The following is an 18,937-nucleotide window of genomic DNA, read 5'->3' as shown; positions in this document are numbered from 1 at the left end:
ACTGGCACAATTTCAGTACTATAGCAAAAGAAAGAAAACATATTGGAAGTATTAAATTATTTAATTTCCCTATTTGAGAAAAAAAAATTAAATCAGTTCATTATTTATGCTAATAATAATATTAAAGGAATATTGTATAAAGGAATATACAATATTTTTTTCAAATATTGGCATGTAATTTTTTTTATTTAAGTGTTGTTTTAAAAGGGTCAAATGAAAAATAAGGAGATTCTGACTAATTAAACATCTCTGATTGGCCATTGCGTATCACTGCTCATAGAAAGTGATATAAATATTCATGGAAATGTTGAAAGCAGCCAGTATGAATTGAGTCTGTACTTGGTACTACCAGTATTGCAGAAAGGCTGTTATTGTTACATTTGTTTTAAATTACAGTATTGATGTGGTACAGAAGTACTAATAGCCTGCTTTTGACAATAATCAAAATAATTAGTTAAAAAATTACTGAAATACTTCTCTTAAAGTTGAACATTAGACAGAAGTTTTGAAAAAACATCAATGTTCAAACTGTCAGAAGTCAGAAGTCAGTGGTTGATTTTTCATGGCCTATTTTTTTACAAGCAAATTCTGATTTGTTCGTTTTTTCTTAAAAGAATGAAAATATAACTACATGAACACAATGTTTTTGCTCTATTACAGGACAAACATTCTGTAGCCATTTAAAAACAGATAGTGATATGCTTTTGGATATTTTAATATACATTAGTGTTTCCCATACCCTGACTGACAACAAACATGAGCGCTGCACGTTTCAAAATCAAAACATGGTGCGGGTCTTTTAAATTAATGTATCTTTGAAGGGAAGCGACTGTCCTCATAAAAGTTTCAATGGCATTTTCATTTTATCTGATAAGGTAGCGTTCATGAGCGCAGTGCTGCTTTTTAAAAATGTTGTTCATATCGATATCAGAGTTATATCAAAAATAAGAAATATATTGTGATATAAATTTGGTCATATCATCCACCCCTAGAAAATAATAATTTTCAGGACAACTTTTTCCAGGACATTTTCCATTTTCTGTCATTTTCCAACAGGACTGGAAAATTAGAGGTTTACTTTTCCAGGACACGTGAGAAAATAAATCTTACCCGTTTAAATCAATATTGTCATACTGATATTCAAAAACTGATATTCAAGAGCTGCTTTGTTTACATGTTGTATATCTGCATATATCTTGTATATCCAGGTTTCGGTTTCTCCTTTTAAAAGACTGATAAAGACTATGGATACCTGGACACTTGAGAGCGCATACATGCAACAGGAAATAAGATTTCATGAGAGGTCACAGAAACCTTTCCTGCTAAACATTAAAAATAATTAGATATTACATTACAATTTGGTAGTAAAACACAAGTGTTGCTTATTTTATTGATGCAAAGATGAGTATGTTTATTTTGTACAACATTTGCAACTGCTTTTAATCACTTAATTAGAAGCACTAAACTCATCTGTTAGACACTACTGAACAGATATTTAGAAGTTTATTTTAAAATGCAAATACTGACTAAAAAAAAAAAAAAAAAAAAAAAAAAGCTGTCATCTGTTTAGACACTACTGAACAGATATTTAGAGTTTAATTTTCAAAAAGACTGCAAAGGGTATTTGGACAAGCCCTGAGAATCTGTAAGCAAAAGTTGTAAATAAGATTTTATCTGTTTTTACCTTGCTATGCTGTATTGTTGAATGAGTTTGTTCATTAGAATAGTCCATCTCAGCTTTCAAGATTAGACTTTATTGGTCTATTCAACAAAGCTGAGATGCAGCTGTACCAGTTAAGTTGAGTTGATGCTTCAAAAACCACACACACACTGTGACTGTAATCCATACAACCCCACTGGATAAAGCAATGTCTTTTGAAGTGAAAATACTCATAATTTACACTTTTTTGATTAACTATTGCTTCCAACCAACTGTCACACAGGCGTGAATTTTTGTTAAATATCCTTACGTTTATCTGAGGAAACAAAGTTCAAAAGAGACATATGTATTTTTGTCCACCGTATTTTTCAATGCAGAAGTAAACAGTGTTCAGCTAAATAAAAATTACCCTAGTAAAACGTAATAGATTTAATATACTAAGTATAGTTCAGGTTTATTCATATATTTCCTAACATATCGCTTGAGACTTACTGATATAAAACTTTTTATTAAGCCTAAAATATGTTTTAATGTCACTGTTGATGACGATCTTTAATTATTTTGCATTTAAAGACTGATATTATTTAAAGTGCACCTAAAGTATACTTGCAGTAGTTCCACTTTAGCATAATCAAACATAAGTATATCTTTGGCTGGACTTCAGCACTACTTCTGCACAATTAAAGTGCACAAAGTAAAAAAAATAGTTGTTCCAATTTAGTTGTACAAAAATTTAGGGTATTTTAACTAAATATACTAGTTTAGTATGAACTTTTAGTATACTAAAAGTTCAACTGCAGGGTATTTTATTTTGTACATAAGATGTAAATACTGTATATTTTTAGTTGTGTGAAACAAATGTATTCTAAATACATTTTAGTATATTTATTTTTCACTAGGTTATCTTCAATATTTAAACAGTTGTTAATAAGAACATCTTTTGTGTAGAATATGTACAGTAATGTAACACCCTTGAAGGTTTATACCATCTGACAGCAAACCACATGATTGCAGCTGAGTGCATATTGTAGGGTATCGGAGCAAATCAGACAATTGAAGATCAGATCAGAACAGTGTTGAAACAAAGAGCTCAATTCCACAAAGAGGCCCAACAACATGGAGGATTGTAAATCAGATATCCTGGCGCCACAAGTCTGAAGTGAGTCTAACTAACTAGCAGCATTAAAACAAAACAACACTTATGGACACTTATTGATAATTCCAACTCAGGAAGGGGATTGTCAAATTTGGGGCAAGTAACCAACATTAATGGTCAAAGAGACAACACATCATGACAACCACAAATAAGCTATGAGGATAACTACTAGTTAAATACTTCCTCAGACTGACTTCCCCCACGTAAGTCAGAGACCTTTTGACCTTTTGTTCCTCACAGAACACGTCCTCACATTCACAGAATGACAGAGACTGTATTTTACATATGTAGATACACCAAAATGATGCTAAAAGGACTTAGAAATGATTATCTGTCCACATCATGTATGTAACCCTCATGTTTTAATCACTCACTGTCAATGTCATTTTCAATGATTACTGAATAGTTTATAGGTTTATTTTCGTGTTTAGTGTGTGTTTGAAAATCTCTCCTTAAAACATTTCTATCAATCAATTCTTTGTAAGACGTATTATAATCTTGTTATAGAAATCATGATTAAATTATACGTCACAAGAGCGGGAAAATTCAGACCATGTGACTAATAAGATAAAAGTATGTACTGGGAGGAGAAACATAGCAACACCACGAGCAAAGACAATGTCTAATTGGTCAAGACACCATTTGGGATGTGTCCAACAGTCCAGTTTAAAAACTCAGGACACCAACAAATTTTTTGCCCTGCGTTTTGCTTGTTGGGCTTCCTGGCCTGCTGCTCCTCTAACATCATGAGCAGAAAACCCGTCTGATCTCATCACACTTTTCTTCTTTCGGTTGTTTTTCTTTCCGTTGAGAGTTTCGTGTTCTGATTTACATTTTGCCGCAAAGCCTCTGAGTCCGACCTCGACTGTGCCCACCTCAAAACTTCAACCAGTCCACAACTTCACACACATAAGTTAACAACCAAAACAACACCTAGACCTCCAGCGAGTCAACAACCTAGGAAGCCTCCTTTCAGCAGACGACACCACACAAAATGAAATCCCAATAAACACAGGCAACACAAGTAAACCTTTCAGATTCTAGCTGAAATTGTGCATTTAATATAAAGTTTAACAGCCTCATTAAGGAACTCAATTAGAGGGTGATTAAAATGATTGATTGTTGTTCAGATCTAAGCAAATGCATATGTTGCTACATATAAACTTGGGATTTTACATTTTCACTCTCTTAATCTCATTCTTTTCTTACTTTCTGTCTTTCTGCAACTTGTGTGAATGTGTGACGCATGTTTCTATGTTAGAATAGTTCTTAGATGTGTCTTAAATCTTATTTATATTGAAAATAGAAGTAAACGTTCATGTCTTAAACTGCCAATCTTGTTACCATGCTAATAATAGTGTTTTACTATACTTTGGATATTAATATCAATGGCAGAGCTGATGTTATACAACCCCTTCAATGAATTGCTGGTAGATTCAGTGATCAGCTACAAAACAGTGATTCTGTCAAAATTTATAATTAATTCCCACTGAACTAAATTGACCTGTTTCCCTTACAGTATGCTAGCAGTGAGTAGTGTGTAAGTCAGGGTTGCCAACCTGAATTGCCTGGTTGGAATGAGAATTTTATGATGGATGAATACATTTAAAATACATTTATTTTATTAACTAACATATTGCTGGAGACTTACTGATAAAAATTATAATTCAAATTTATTCACTTGTGCACAATGCGCATTTCTTAATATTATCCCTAATTATGTTTAAATGTCACTGTTTATGAGTATATTTTGACTTTCAAATAAATGTAAACTATTTAATATTGACATAATTTAAACTATTGACATCTGCAGCTTCATAATAAACATTACTCAAAGGCACAAGATTAGTTTGTAATTATTTTCACTGACCCTCTTTTTCAAATGTTGAAAATACTAAATACAATAATAAATACAACAATAAAAGCAAGTTTATAATAATTCATGAGCTTAATTTAATCACAGTGAAATAATTATGACGTGTCCCCTCATGTACAGTCATAACAAAATAATGCACTTGCAAATCATTAACTACAACATTAATTAACATGTACTAACAGTGCCATCCTTATTCCTTTAAACCACCAGTAAGAAAACCAATAGTAAAAAATATTTGTAGTTTTATAATTTTTTTATTTATGGAATTAAAAACATTTACAGACTCAAGAAAGCTCAAATACGGCTGTAAGAACAAACAAGGCACATTTACATGTAAAATATGGCACATTCATGATCTAATGCTACTTGAACTGTGTATTTGTCACCTAAACACATATGATTCATTACTGTACATAACTTCCTGGAAAAAAAAAAAAAATGCAAAAATGTCTTTAATTATTAATTTGGTTTTGGTTTGGCACATTTACCACAGTGAATGTAGTGTGGACTGAGACACTGAAAAGTGCACCAGATTGACTTTTACAAACATTTCACTTGTACAAACAATGTAAATATGTACAAAAACCTCTTACTTGGAGTTCAGATTTTATGCATTTAATACTCTGGAGATTTTTCCCCCATGGTATTGAAAATGGAACTGAATATGTATATTTTTTAAGTTATAGTACTGAATTCAGAAGGTCCAGTATGGTGACAACACTGGACTCAGGATAACCATAAGCTCTGCTTTGTGTTCCTGTGTTTGAGATCATTTCTAGCAGTCAAATGGTCCATGAATATTTTATTACTGCTTTTGACATTTCTATTTATTTGTAGGGGAAGAGAAATGATCTGCTGTAATAATTAACTGGTGACTCTGAAACCACTGCAGAAATAAGTTTGTCTTCAAAAACAGTTAAACCAGGACCTTTTCAGGAAAACAACTGAGACCAGTTTGACTCTGTGCTGAAACTCTGTTTACAGCTGCTTTATGTTTCTGATGTCTGCTTTATGTCTGTCTTTCAGCACATTCAGTTTTCAGCATATTAAAACATTATGATATAAAGCTATTATACTTTTCCAATATCACAGATCAACATTCAAAAGTGAACAAACTATATTTGTAAGTACTTTATTTTTTACAAAGTAAGTTTCCTAAATTTTTAAGTTATTTGTATTTCGGTAACTCCATTATGAGTTCATTATAAAAACACAGTATTAGATCAAAACTGTCTGCAGATGCCATAAAGCTGTTGAGTGATAGTTTCTCTCTCAAAGAGTAAAGAGCGCATAATAAGAAAGACTGTTTGAGAATCACACACACTAATAAACAGTAAAAACAATATCAGAATATGCAGCTTTCTGTGATTTACTTACAAAGACACACTTGATCATCTGTTTGATCACGATATAAAGAGATTTGAATGAAATCATCAAAATGACTTCAGCACAGCATTAGTCTCAGAAGCACAAAGTGACCAATGACACATCATAAGACAACACACATACCTAAAAAACAACTGGAGAAAGATGAAGCTCTCACATCAGTGTTTGTACATCTGTCTTTTCGGCTTTACAAGTTTGTGAATATGCTTTCAATGTAGGAAGTCAAGTGTCAGTCTCAGATGTTGGAGAGGAAATGACACTGCTAGACTCTGGCTCTAACTATATATCAGTAAACACTGCTGAGGTTTCGGTCAGGACACCAAAAATGAGGAGACTGGAGCTTTTTTCCAAAATATATTGAATGTTAGCCTAAAATAACAAAACATAACATTAGTATAAAATAAATAAGCACATATTCACGAATGAGTCGGTCACTTCCTAGTCAAGAATACTAACATTCAGTATCATCTCTAAATAACAGTTAAAGCTCTAAATATGCAAAAGATGGGCAATTGAAGATTACATAATTATTGGTCTAGTCACTCAAAATAACTTAGTAACAGATATTACTAACTTAACGGACAAGGTAATTTATCAAATAACATAATCAAAGGGCAATAATACTGGTTAATCTGTATGCAGCATCAAATGCAGCATTACATGTCTGTGCTCGCCCATACAAACGTACAAAGTCAAATAATAAACTTAAAACATGGTTAAAAATATATAGAAATAGAAAAAAATCTACTTTCGGGTCATGTACTAACACTCTGAACACCAAAACACCAAAGAACATCCAAATTACAGGCAGGAAGAAACTTCTAGGTACGCAGCTCATCTAGTTGCATATCTCTGTCAACTTAGATTTCCGGTCTAGCGTGTGTGTGCGTAGATGTTTCCTGTTTTGCTAAAGGCCCATGTAGAGAGCCCATGTTCAGTCCCCACAAAATGACGCAAAACGTTTTTTAAACAGAAACAATGATGCGTTGAAGAATCATGTGGCACTGAAGACTGGAGTAATGATGCTGAAAATTTAGCTTTGATCAAAGTGCAGACCTGCACAAACACTACATTTTCCAATTACACTTGAGTGAGTGAGAATATTTTGAATTTAAAAATACAATTACTCTGTCTCTGTTTCCTTTTTTTGCATCCTAAGAGAGAGGAGCTAGGATGCAAGAAAAGGAAATAAGAATGCACAAATAATAAGGAATTGAGCAGCACCCAGACAGATAAAGAAGTATAGGTCTTTCTCACCCTAGGCTATCATATTTTTTCAGAAGGTCTGGAATATAGCACATGAGTCATATAGGTTAATTGTATCATGATTGTCATTCCTTTTAAAGCTTGGAAAATATTGGGCTTTATTAAATACCATTACACGGGAAGAACAAACTGTGTTCCACAGAAAACAAGCAAGTAACGCACGTTTGAAACAATGCGAGTAAAGATGAAAGAAGTATCATCTTTATAGATTTTAATTATGTTTAATTTGCATTGAAATTTGTTTAACAAAAGTGTTTTATAAATTTACTTACCACTAATGCAATTGAATTGCCAACATGCAAATTACTGCATTTTTAGAACATTGCTGCACAACTGAACCTGATAACAACTATCATAAATAATGAGGTTGACAAAAACAATAAATTACACAAGGGAAGTTGAATCTATCAGATTATAGAGACACAATGTCTTCTAACAGTTTTATACTTCAGATATAAAGGGGCAAAATGGATAGGAAAATAATTTTTCATTATTTGATGCTTTTATTAAATCAACATAATATTAGTAGTAATAATAAATGCAGAAAACACTTGTGTGTAGTTCATTTAGTGTTAAATTCAGGCTATTGAAAATATTCTTTTGTTTTATTATTTTTTCCCCATTTTCCCATAGAGATGATTTCCAATAAAACAGCAAAAGAAAAGAAAATAATAATAATAATAATAAAAACATAATGTAAGTACAGGAAATAAAACCAAGCGTAAATATTGCTATTTGTATTTTGATTTTAGACATTAAGAAGTATCACAAAATTACTAAATCTGTTTTATTCTTTTTTTAACAGTTGTAGTTCTTTTATTTCTTTGCTTTTCTTCTCTTCTTTTTTTATTTTCCAAGTTTATCCAGTGCCTTATGTTGTTTTTGATGCTCTTTAAGCATCTCTGTGAGTTCCAGAACATGCTGCAGTTTTCTTTCTGTCGACTTATGAAATTCCTCCGCTTGTTTTCTGACTTCATCTTGATGTTTCTTCATCATGTCTTTTATATCCTTCTCATATTTCTGTTTCTCTCTTTTTTTCATCTCTTCTATTTTTCGAAGAAATTCAGCTCTTTGCTGTTTTTCCTCTTCTGAATGTTTCAGCTTTTCAGTCTCTCGGTTTTTCTGTTCTGTTTTCTCTTTTTCTTCAAACTCTTTTCTGAGTTTTTTCTCTTTTTCTCTCAGCTGGTTCTGCATTCTCTTTCTCTCCTCATCTGCTCTTTGTTTCTTTTCCTCGAGTTTCCTCATCATGTTTTTCATTTCCATCTCATATTTGGCTTGTAACTCATCTTTCTTAACCTGAATTTCTTTTTCTTTCTCTTTCATTATTTCCTCCATTTTCTTTTTAATGGACATCTCTGCCTCCTCAAACATGCTGTTAGTGAAGTATCGGCCCTGATTAGCATTTTTCACCTCTTCTATCATGTTTAACAGTTGAATCACTTGAGTTTTATCTTGTTTTTCTCTGTTATTGAAAACCAAGAATCTGTTTCCACAATCTCTGATCAGTTTCTGGAGTTCTGCTGATTTACTTCTCTTCACATAATCTTGTATGGACTCGTCCTCAAGTTCGTCTCCTCTAGTAAACAGAACGATGCTGAACTGAGCAACTTTTGGACCAAAGATCTTCTTTATCAGATCCATAGTGTCTACCTTCTCTTTGGTTAATCTTCCCAAACTCAACACAATGACAAACACATGAGGTCCAGGCAATGAGAGAGAAACACATTTCATTATTTCTTCCACCAACTGATCATTTGTCAGTGATGTGTCAAACAGTCCTGGAGTATCAACAACAGCTACTGATTGACCATCAGCTTCACCAATTCTCTTTTCACATGCAGTTGTCACAGAATCTGTGCTCATTCGGCTGTGAAACTCATTTCTTCCCAGAATAGTGTTTCCTGTTGCACTTTTTCCAGTTCCTGTCCTCCCAATGAGCACAATTCTCAAACACTCCAGGTCATCTGCTTCACCTTCAGCACCTACATAAAGTTAAAGAAAAAAAGAGTTGGCAAAATCAGATTTAACTAAATAATAATGATAATGATAATAATAATAATTGCTCTCTTCTGAGTTGAAATGTCAGCTTGCACTTTCTGAAGGAAATGTGAACTGAAATGCTGATTCAAAAGAAGGAGCTTAATGAAAAAGTAAGAAAAAACTCAAATGACAGCTCAAGAAAAATCAAAACTGCTACATAGAAATAAAAGGGACTAAGAACAAAAGTAACAGTGTTAAAGGGTTATGTAACAGGGACATATAAGAAGAAAGGCAGCCGCTATTTGCACTGTGTAAATAGCGATAGATACTATTTACTCTAAATGAAAATAACATATTAGTGATAGATACTATTTACACTGTGCAGATAGCTACAGATTCTATTTACACTATGTTACAGTTTTTCACATTTGCTAAAACACTAAACCCCATTCTCTGAACCAAATTCTCAATGGTGTAAACCAATTTGTCAAATAAATAACTATTATATATAACAAGTTCAGGCAGTTTAGACACTGTTTGCAGATCTCAAGCACTCTTTTTGCAAAACTCTAAACACATTCTCACTCACTAAGGTGGCTTTCACACTGTGCTCATTTGATGCGGTCTGAGCCCGGGCACACTTGTTCCTGATGCCCCCTGCAGTGTTAGTCTGGTTTCACACTCAACTTGATTCTCTCAAACTCTTGGGCATTTGCGTTCAAATTACCTCACCACAAACACGCACAGCACATGATAGATTACAGAACGTGGGTCAATAAACTGTTTTAAATCATTTTGTGCTATTATGTTCACTGGAGCGAACATCACTTGGGTTTACTGTATGTGTGTCACATTTAGACTGCTTTCTGCCAACTGCAAACGGACTATTTTGAGGATACGACTGATTGCCATTCATTTGACGCTCTGATTGCACTCGCAAAGCACAAATACACTGCAGGCTCACTCCTGCTTGAATTCCAAGGAAAATCATTGACACTATTATCTCTTACATGTGTTTTAAGTAAATACATTTTAATCGTCTAAAACGCATGCGCAGGTTACTTTACTTCCTGATGAAGTGTGCACTTGTGTCTGTGTTGCTTTCATATTCATCATAAACTAGTCACAAACTAGTGACCTGAGTTAATTTGTTTCTGGGCTAGTGAAGCCCAGATGAACTACAGTTTTTCTGAATTGCTAAAACACATTTTTAAAACCATCACAAATTTTTTTCAAAACCTTAAAAACAAATCCAAATGTTTCTTTCCAAGTGTTTTTTTATTTATTTATTTTAAACAGACAGTATTAGATATTACACTTTGTCCACCTACATGTGAAAATACTAAATAGTATATCAAATTAATGTCATATATAGGCTATAAAATCTGCAGTACATATATACATACAAGGAACGTAACGTAACCCTACATTTGCTGAGTTTCAGTTCAGTTTTGTGACAGAGAGGAAACTCAAATGGCAGACAGCGACATCCTATTCGTCTTTTGTTTAAGTTGATTTTGCTGGTATAAGTAAAGTTGAAGTAATTGTGCCGACGCACACAAACATATCAATTCCAGGCTTCTAGCATTGCTAACTCGAAAGCACAGTTGATACTTTATCAAAATAAAACACAGTTAACCTAAAAATCAGCGCACCCACCACACTGTGTTACCGTTAGAAAGCGACTGAAGTACAAAGTCTATAATTTACATAATAAATAATAGTTTAGTATTTGGATGCATTGCAAATATGGAAATATTATGGCATATTTGGATTTGTGGCAAATGAGACAGGTAGGAATACAAGAGCACAAAGCTCCATTTCGCTTTCATTCAGTTGAGTGCACAAGCCTTAAAAGTAACTGTGGTAACTTGGGATGAAGAAGGACACAGAAGACAGAATGGCAGTGCGGTCGTTTTTACTGATCGCTAATTGTGCATACAGGATAAACAACACAGTCCCACTGCACAGTGGTACACACAACGTTCTTCTTCCATAACAGGCATCTTTACAACAACTGCGACCCTTAGCGGTCAACAACGGGAACTGGTAGAATCGTACTTAGTCAACTACAGTAACGTTATACTCCTTTGTCAGTGAGAGACACATTCAGAATCAGCACATGGTCACTGTCTAGTGGGCTTTGCTTTCAAATGCGCAAATCCTGGCATTCGCTGTTCTTCTTAGATTAGTTTCAACTTTATTGTCATTACACATGTAAAAGTACAAGGCAACGAAATGCAGTTTAGGAGAAATATTTACAGATGGATGTACTGTGAGCATAATATACAGGTTGCTATTAACTATAGTCAGAAATTTACAAATAGATGAACAATATATACAAGTTGTTATTAACTGTAATCAAATAACACCTATTTCGCTTAAAGAATTCACAAAATCTACTTTAGCCCTGTTAATAAGTTCAAGTAATAAAATGCCTATTTTACATTAAAGAAGTTACTTACCCATACGATATCACTGAAGATTTCAAGAAACTAAAGTACTGCCTGCTGCCGCTGCTATATTAGCAGCTATTATTTGACCTGTAAGCATGCTGCTAAAATTATATATTAACACTGCATCTGAATTTCTATGAATACTGCTGCTACACTCTATGAAAGTACTAGAATTGCTGTATACCCAGCTGAAAAAACATAACTAAATTCCAGTTTAAAAGTGCCCTACTGATGTGCTACATTGTATATGGGCTACTAAACTGAAATTATTTATTATTAGAAGTAGTATCTTTATATTTTAAACAAATTGCGTGTGACGAGGCACACCTGACGTGAATGAAACCTCATCACCACCGCTGTTAAAATGCTGAGTGTGTCTCTCCACGGGAGACCAGTGTCTGCACACTGGTGGCACACTGGTGTCTTCGTATGTCCAGGAAGAGAGTGTTGAGGAGTTCAAGCACTGTCGAAACGACGAGCTGCCAGACCCGCGGTCCGGACGAGCACTGCACCCGTTAGACGGCTGACGGGCGAGGATGCCCAGCTGTTGAATCCTCCAGAAGTGCTGTGAGCCAAGGAGGATGAAGGCACTGGATGAAGCAGTCACATTTGACATTACGTTGACTGACGTCATGGGGTCCCTATGGATAATGCCACAACCTGACCTGCATTATGTAATTAAGGTACAAATGGTGACAGGCAAGCATGTCAGTACAAATTAAGCTCAATACATAACCTTCCCAATGCCCTGTAAGCCACATTACAGGCCCACCAGGGGTGCCAGGGTATTTAAGCAACCATTGGGGGCAGAGCACAATGACATAATGTACTGTAAAGTCATGTGGAGGAAGAGAAACAGCCGGCAGTAGAAGGACTCCTGGGAAGCAAACAGGTCCACCTAAGCTTCCCCGAGCTGACTCCAGATGCCCTGAGAGTGCGTCAGCTGCACTATTCAGCTCTCCTGGAAGCTGGACTTCTGAAGTTTCTGAAGATGACAGCCCCTCTTCTGATGCAGCGTTAGACATCTCACAAGCTCCGAATGAGATACTGGGCTCGCTGTGGGATGAACTGGAGCCACCGCATGGAAGCTCGATGGTGGTACACTGAGAGGAGTCGGATCTCCGTGGGGGCTGGCCCAACGGAGCATTCCTGACTGTAACCCTTAGGTCTCCCTTGTTTCTAACCAACGCAGCACAATGCAGAGTCTAGCAACCCACGAAACTGGACTGGGTAAAGCACAAGAGCAGCCTCATATTAAATGAGAGCCATGACCTAAACATTTTTACTGAAAATAAATGCCTTTAAATGAAAAGTGAGAAAAAAGTTTGCCAGAAGGCGGATTCAAACCCTGGTCGATCACGTCAAAAAGACTACTGCACACAATTTATCATCTGTGTACTGGACACTCAGAAGAAGAGTCAAAAACAGATATAGACTTGACAAGACACAAAACTGAAAGTCATGCAGATAATGCTAATAATGAAACAATCTACTGACACAAGAATGAAATTTCTGAGGCCAAGTAAAGGGAGGTCATTTACAAAGTCCATGCCAACTGTGGGACCAAAGAGTGATAAGGATGAAGTTTGCCAGAAGAGAGAGAACATTGAACTTTGGAGACCTCACACTCAGGATAAGATGCATATATTGGACCACCTCAGTGGTAATGTTAGGCCACCAGTATTTCTGACAAGCCAACTCCAGGGTGTGTTTTATTCCAGGGTGACTAGTGCTGTGTGTGGAGCACAGCCACTCTAGAAGCAAGTGACGCAACTGGCCTTGGTGTACTTGGATTCAGGCCTGCATGTGACTGTGAATTGAAAGCAGGTGAAGAAGGCGGCCAAGTGTGCCTGATAGGGATTGAAGAGTTTAATAAAGATATTGAGATGTTCCAGGTTGCATTGGCCAGTTATCACCTGTAAAGGGTAATATGACCTTTATGGCCAGTAGTTTCCCAAAACCAATGTTAAAGTTCTGCTAGCTGGAATTAAGCTTCTTAGAGAAGGTGGCACAGGAATGGAGTTTTTTGGGACTGCCATAAAGCTGGGACAACAGCACCCCTACCCTTATAGTAGAGGCATTTACTTCAACCACAAATGGTTTTGTAGAACCTGGGTGTTTCGGGATTGGTGTGGTGATAAAGGAGTTTCGACTAGGTGAGTTCCTTGGGCTTGCTTTTGAGGAGAAATTTGAAAGGAGCTCTCACCATACTGAAATCATGTATGAAGCAATGATTAGTGACCCTTTTAGTGTCATTTTTCAACATGCAGTTTACTCCAGTGTTTTTTCTAATGAAAAACCTTAGGGATTTCCTAACTTATGGGCATAGGGATTTTATCATGCCATTTTGTTGTTGGGGTGTCATTTAATAAGCCAGTATCCTTTTATAAAGATCCAAACTCCAAACCAAATTCGGGAGGAGCCTAGTCAATCAGTCCTGTCAATCATCATATAAGCAGCTCTCATTGCACCGTCCCAGCCTCAGTTCTTCCAGCATCACTCCACCTCCCTTTCTCCTCCTCTATTTCTGTTATTCTCTCTCTAGGTAATATCGCCGTGGGGGGTTGAACTCAGCGTTCAAGCCGAGCCTGGATGGGCAGGCGAACTCGTGAAATTATAGTTTTTCCTCGATTGCTAACACACAATTCATTAAACAATTCACCATTTTCTCACAACTATAAACACAGTCTCAGAACTATGCACCAATTTGTGCTAACTTCAAACTTCTAGGACAAAGTCGAACGTTTTAGTCAAAAACATATCTATTGTCAAAATCTAATCTTTGGCCTCAGATGACACACACACCTGTCAAATACACAGACTATTTTCCTGTCTTAGAGAACACTAGTGAGATCAATTCTAAACAGTGTTACGAAAACCTCCTTTTGGGAAACAGGAATCCTGCAAGCCAATGTCTGTTACAGTATGCAGCATGAATAGAATGGAAAAGCAATAAACTGGAAGAAAGGTTTACTTTCATTACACTACTGTAAAGTGATCTTACAGTAGATGAAAAGCACTGGAAGAAAGAAAGTGAAAGTTCTCTTATCTGAAATACTGCTACTATGTACTGTAATTGTAATGTGTAAGTAGTGTAAAAAACCCTATAGATAGACCTGGAGGCTTTGTTTATGATTATTCCATGTAAAGAACATTGTCAACTATAGTGCTTTGTATTTCATCAGGAACAAATGACCTTTGACCTGGTCCCCATTATTTTTCTTTTCTCCTCCTCTTCCTCTTTGTCTCCCAATACCAGGATTCATTTTCCACAACACACCTGTGCTCTTGTTCATATAATCCTGAGATTCTGACTGGTGTGTCATCAGGTTTGCTACTTAATGTTCACACATGAATATATAAATTATATTGTGTTTTTGTCTTTTCTAAATGAGAACATGGTTAAACCTGCACAAAATGTTGTCATTCTTGTGTAGAGTTTTGCAGAAAACACTGATCAATTTGGAGCATGTGTGAAAACAGGTAAAATGTGTTCAAAGTTTTGAGAAACGTGTCTTGATTTTGAGAACTGTATGAATGGTTTGGAAAATTGTGCCAAATTAATCAGTTAGAGTGTTTTACCTGCACAGCACCTATCCGCTGGCCTCCATTACATATGTATATTTCTAAAAATCCAAATAATGAAATGTTTCATATGACACATAAGGCAAACAACTGAAAACAATGCACTTCATGTTGTCACACCCCGTGGACTGTTTCTGTGATTTCTCCTTGTGTATGCCCTTATTTGGCCTTTCCTGTTCTGTTTTCAATTATTACGTAATTGTTTTATCATTCACACCTGTCCTCGTCTGATTAGCTTGTGTATTTAAGTTTGGTTCTGTTCCCCATTTGGTTGTCGGTTATTGTAAGTCATTTCTGCAAGTTACTTCATGTCTTTCAACGTCTTTGTAAGTTGTGTTGCGTGTGGATTCCCTGCTGTTCATGTTCGTTCCTGTTCCTATTGTGGATTATTTAAAAAAAAGTGCATGTTCCTGATCTCCTCGTCCCTAGTGACACATGTAGCATTGAAAAATGATTGTTTTCCTCTGTGCAAATTAAACTTTTACTGTTTATTTCTGTGCGCTTTTTTAATAATTGAGTAGTTGCTCTCACTTCATAAAGATGTGTCACACACAACACAAAAATAAATACTCACCTTCTGACTGAACCATTTCTTGTAGCTCTTTAATTTTATTTTGCATTTCTTTTTTATGTTGTTCCTCCAGTTCATGTCTGGCTCTGTTCTCTCTGGCTTTCACATACATTTGAAGTGAATAGGGTTCAGTTTTCAAGTTCTCTATATAATCCAGTAGATCTGGTATCTGTCTTGAGTTTTCAGGTTCATTGAAGCCCATCACTCTGTACTGACCTCCACAACGACTGATTAATCTCTGAAGTTCTGGGTTGGATTCAACAAAATTTGTCACTTTTTTAATAATAATGAGCTCTGTTGTGAAAAGCACCATGAAATGGTCTCTGGAATAAAATATCTTCTGGATCTTCTCTATTTCTGCTCTCTCATCATTATTAAGTGGACCAGCAGGAACAATGAGGAGGAAAACGTGAACTCCAGGATCACAGAGAGATACACAGTTGAGAGTCTGACGCATCACTTCCTCTTCTGAGAGCCGAGTGAGAGCTGGAAGCTCCAGCAGACTGATCACATGTCCATGTATCCTCTCCTCTCTCTTCACACACTCTTCACTGATCGCTCTCTGATGTGAAGGTTTTATCTTTTTCCCTCTTAAAAGTTTGGACACAGAGACCTTAAGTGTGCTATCACACCCACACAGCACAAGATTCAGCTTCTGTTTTCTAGAGAAATTCACTGACACTGAAAAGCACATTTAGAGACATTAGACGCAGTTTAAGATCTAGTTAACGATCACTTTTAAAAAACACATATATATACTTGTAATGTGTGTGGTCCTGGTAATCTATACAATATGGTAACAAAATGTCCCCAAAAATGGCAATACCAGTAAATTTTGACCTTGTGGGGATATTTTTTAAGTCCCTATGAGGAAACAAGCATGTAAAACTAAGTGATGTTTTTTTTAAAAAAAAAAAAAAAAGTTTCCTGTGATGGGTAGGTGTAGTGTTAGGCTGGGTTAGGCTTAGGGGACTGAATACAGAGTTTGTAAAGTAAAATCTATAGATGTTTCTGTGATGGTTTGGACATTTTTAGGAGACTTCCCAAGGCATGAAATACATGTTGTTCTGGCGGTGTTCTAAGATGTCATAGTTCAGGATATACATTAATGCAGAGGTTGAGACTGTGTGTGTGTGTGTGTGTGTGTGTGTGTGTTTTGCGCTATTATCAACCAATCATTGTTGTCCAATGTAAATAGTCACAAGTCCATTGTATTTGTACTGAATACGAGTACATCATTCATCTTTATGGTTTTCTGTGACCTTGAGTAGTATTTGTAAAGAATGTTGTGAATCAGAAATCAGCACAAAACAAAATGAAATAATAATTATAATAATAATAATTATTATTATAATAATTATTATTATTATTATTACTATAATAATAAATAATCATTTAATTCACTGTAATTTATACTTACTTTGTGATTGGTTTATCCTACGAGTCCATTTACGAAAACTGGAACGTAGACCTTGAGAGCAGAATAGTTAATATTATCCAGTTACATAAGCCACCTGTCACTGTATTGAACTGTGTTTTATAAAGTTGCAAAATTTTACAAATCTACATTAATTAGATATAATTGTTCAGTCAACTGTTGAAGTCAATGTTTACCCAGAAATGAATTGTTTGTTGTTTGGAAAACAGGCCTTAGTTCTTCAGGAGTCCTCAAGTTAAGGTTTCTGTTTTCCCCCAAACTCTTCTCATTGCTTTCTAGTAGTGGCTGGTCTCCTTCCCTTTCTAGATGATGGTGTTGACTTCTTCTGCAGTTCTGCAGTGGATGCTCTATTGAGTTTACAACAATTCTCTGTTTTAGTTTTGGTTGCTATGCTATGCTAAAATAAAATAAAGCACAATCTGCTCTGCCTGGTCAGCTGTCTCCATTCTGACATGATTGGTCTACCATGAGAATGTGTCAGAAATGTAGCACCCCTTACTATATCTGCTGTGGAGGCTTCCTGTTGTTGGCCTCAAGTGAAAGAGAAACTATAAATGCAATATGTAAAGCAAACAACCAACTAATCAGGAATTCATAACTTCTGGAGACTCATGTCATGTTCATATGGTGATTTATTCAGTTATGAGAGTAATAAATAATCAAGTAATCATTATACACTGCCTAGCTAAAAGAAAAAAAAAGTTACTGTTTGAATTTCAACTTAAGATTCTATGATTGAATCATTATTGCAGTGATTGTCATGTTGCTACATGTTCTTAATGTGAACCACTCTTTCACAATTTTAACTCTTGGCATTGTCATCCTGGAATCTGGCCAAGATATGTCTTCCTACATGGTAATTTAAGCAATGACAAACTACAAACCACATCAGTTATTGTTTAAAGAACTGCTGCCAAACATATGATATATGATTTTAATGAATGATTCCACAGTCCATATGTTGCACTTATTCTCTGAAAGCTTATGAATAGATACTGTATTAACAGACTCACCAGGTTGTCTGGATGGTTGACCCAAATCATCCATCTTCAGCCAATTCACCCTCAGCAAATCACTTCTAGCAGCAACAAACTGTGTTGTGAGCTATATGAAAAGTTATGACCTTATTATAAGGAAAACTAAGAAACTGGTTAGACTTGATGTGGCATACATTCCAAACAACTTCCTGCATCATGATCACCAGAGCTGTGTGATCTATTAGAAGTCTGACTGTCACGAGAACACTGTGAATTTCTATTCCTTTTTCAGAGACATGACACTGGAAATGAGGAACAGGAATTGATCAGGATGCAAACTTCAGCACTTTCACAAAGAACACAACAGTATTGACCAGAGAAGGCCACCATGTTCAATTTAGGCTGAGATGAGGAAAAAAAGCCTGAATGTAGAAATAAATTTGCATAAATGTAAATTAGGAAATATATATGAAGAGTTCAGAAGCAAAAGCCTCTAAATCCATCTGAAATTTTTATTTAAAATAAGCATTTTTATCAGGCTCCTATGAATAAGTTTCTATGTAAGTACCGGCACTTCTAATTGAGC

The 18,937-nt window shown here is 35.5% G+C and overlaps 1 protein-coding gene across 1 annotated transcript; it reads right to left on the bottom strand.

Annotated features, from left to right (window-relative positions):
• Nucleotides 1–7,216: 7,216 nt before the first annotated feature.
• LOC127159442 (uncharacterized) lies at nt 7,217–18,597 on the bottom strand. The gene is made up of 5 exons (XM_051102259.1): nt 18,388–18,597; nt 17,551–17,721; nt 17,357–17,407; nt 15,940–16,617; nt 7,217–9,326 (listed from the first exon to the last, which is right to left on the bottom strand). Exons 1-5 carry the CDS (start codon nt 18,419–18,421, stop codon nt 8,191–8,193), a joined length of 2,070 nt encoding a protein of 689 aa, XP_050958216.1. The 5' UTR covers nt 18,422–18,597; the 3' UTR covers nt 7,217–8,190.
• Between the last annotated feature and the right edge of the window lie 340 nt (nt 18,598–18,937).

The sequence above is a fragment of the Labeo rohita genome, unplaced genomic scaffold (genome assembly GCF_022985175.1).
Source record: "Labeo rohita strain BAU-BD-2019 unplaced genomic scaffold, IGBB_LRoh.1.0 scaffold_217, whole genome shotgun sequence".
In the NCBI taxonomy this organism is placed as follows: Eukaryota; Metazoa; Chordata; class Actinopteri; order Cypriniformes; family Cyprinidae; genus Labeo; species Labeo rohita.
The sequence above is the reverse complement of the archived record's forward strand: the minus strand, read 5'-3'. Positions and strand labels throughout refer to the sequence as shown.

What these genes read in the sequence shown, in the direction of transcription:
- LOC127159442 (XM_051102259.1), bottom strand. Translation starts at nt 18,421, where the DNA reads ATGGATGATTTGGGTCAACCATCCAGACAACCTG. An exon ending in TCAACCATCCAGACAACCTG is followed by an intron (nt 17,722 to 18,387) that starts GTGAGTCTGTTA and finishes TAAACTCAATAG; the next exon opens with AGCATCCACTGCAGAACTGC. An exon ending in AACAAACAATTCATTTCTGG is followed by an intron (nt 17,408 to 17,550) that starts GTAAACATTGAC and finishes TCTGCTCTCAAG; the next exon opens with GTCTACGTTCCAGTTTTCGT.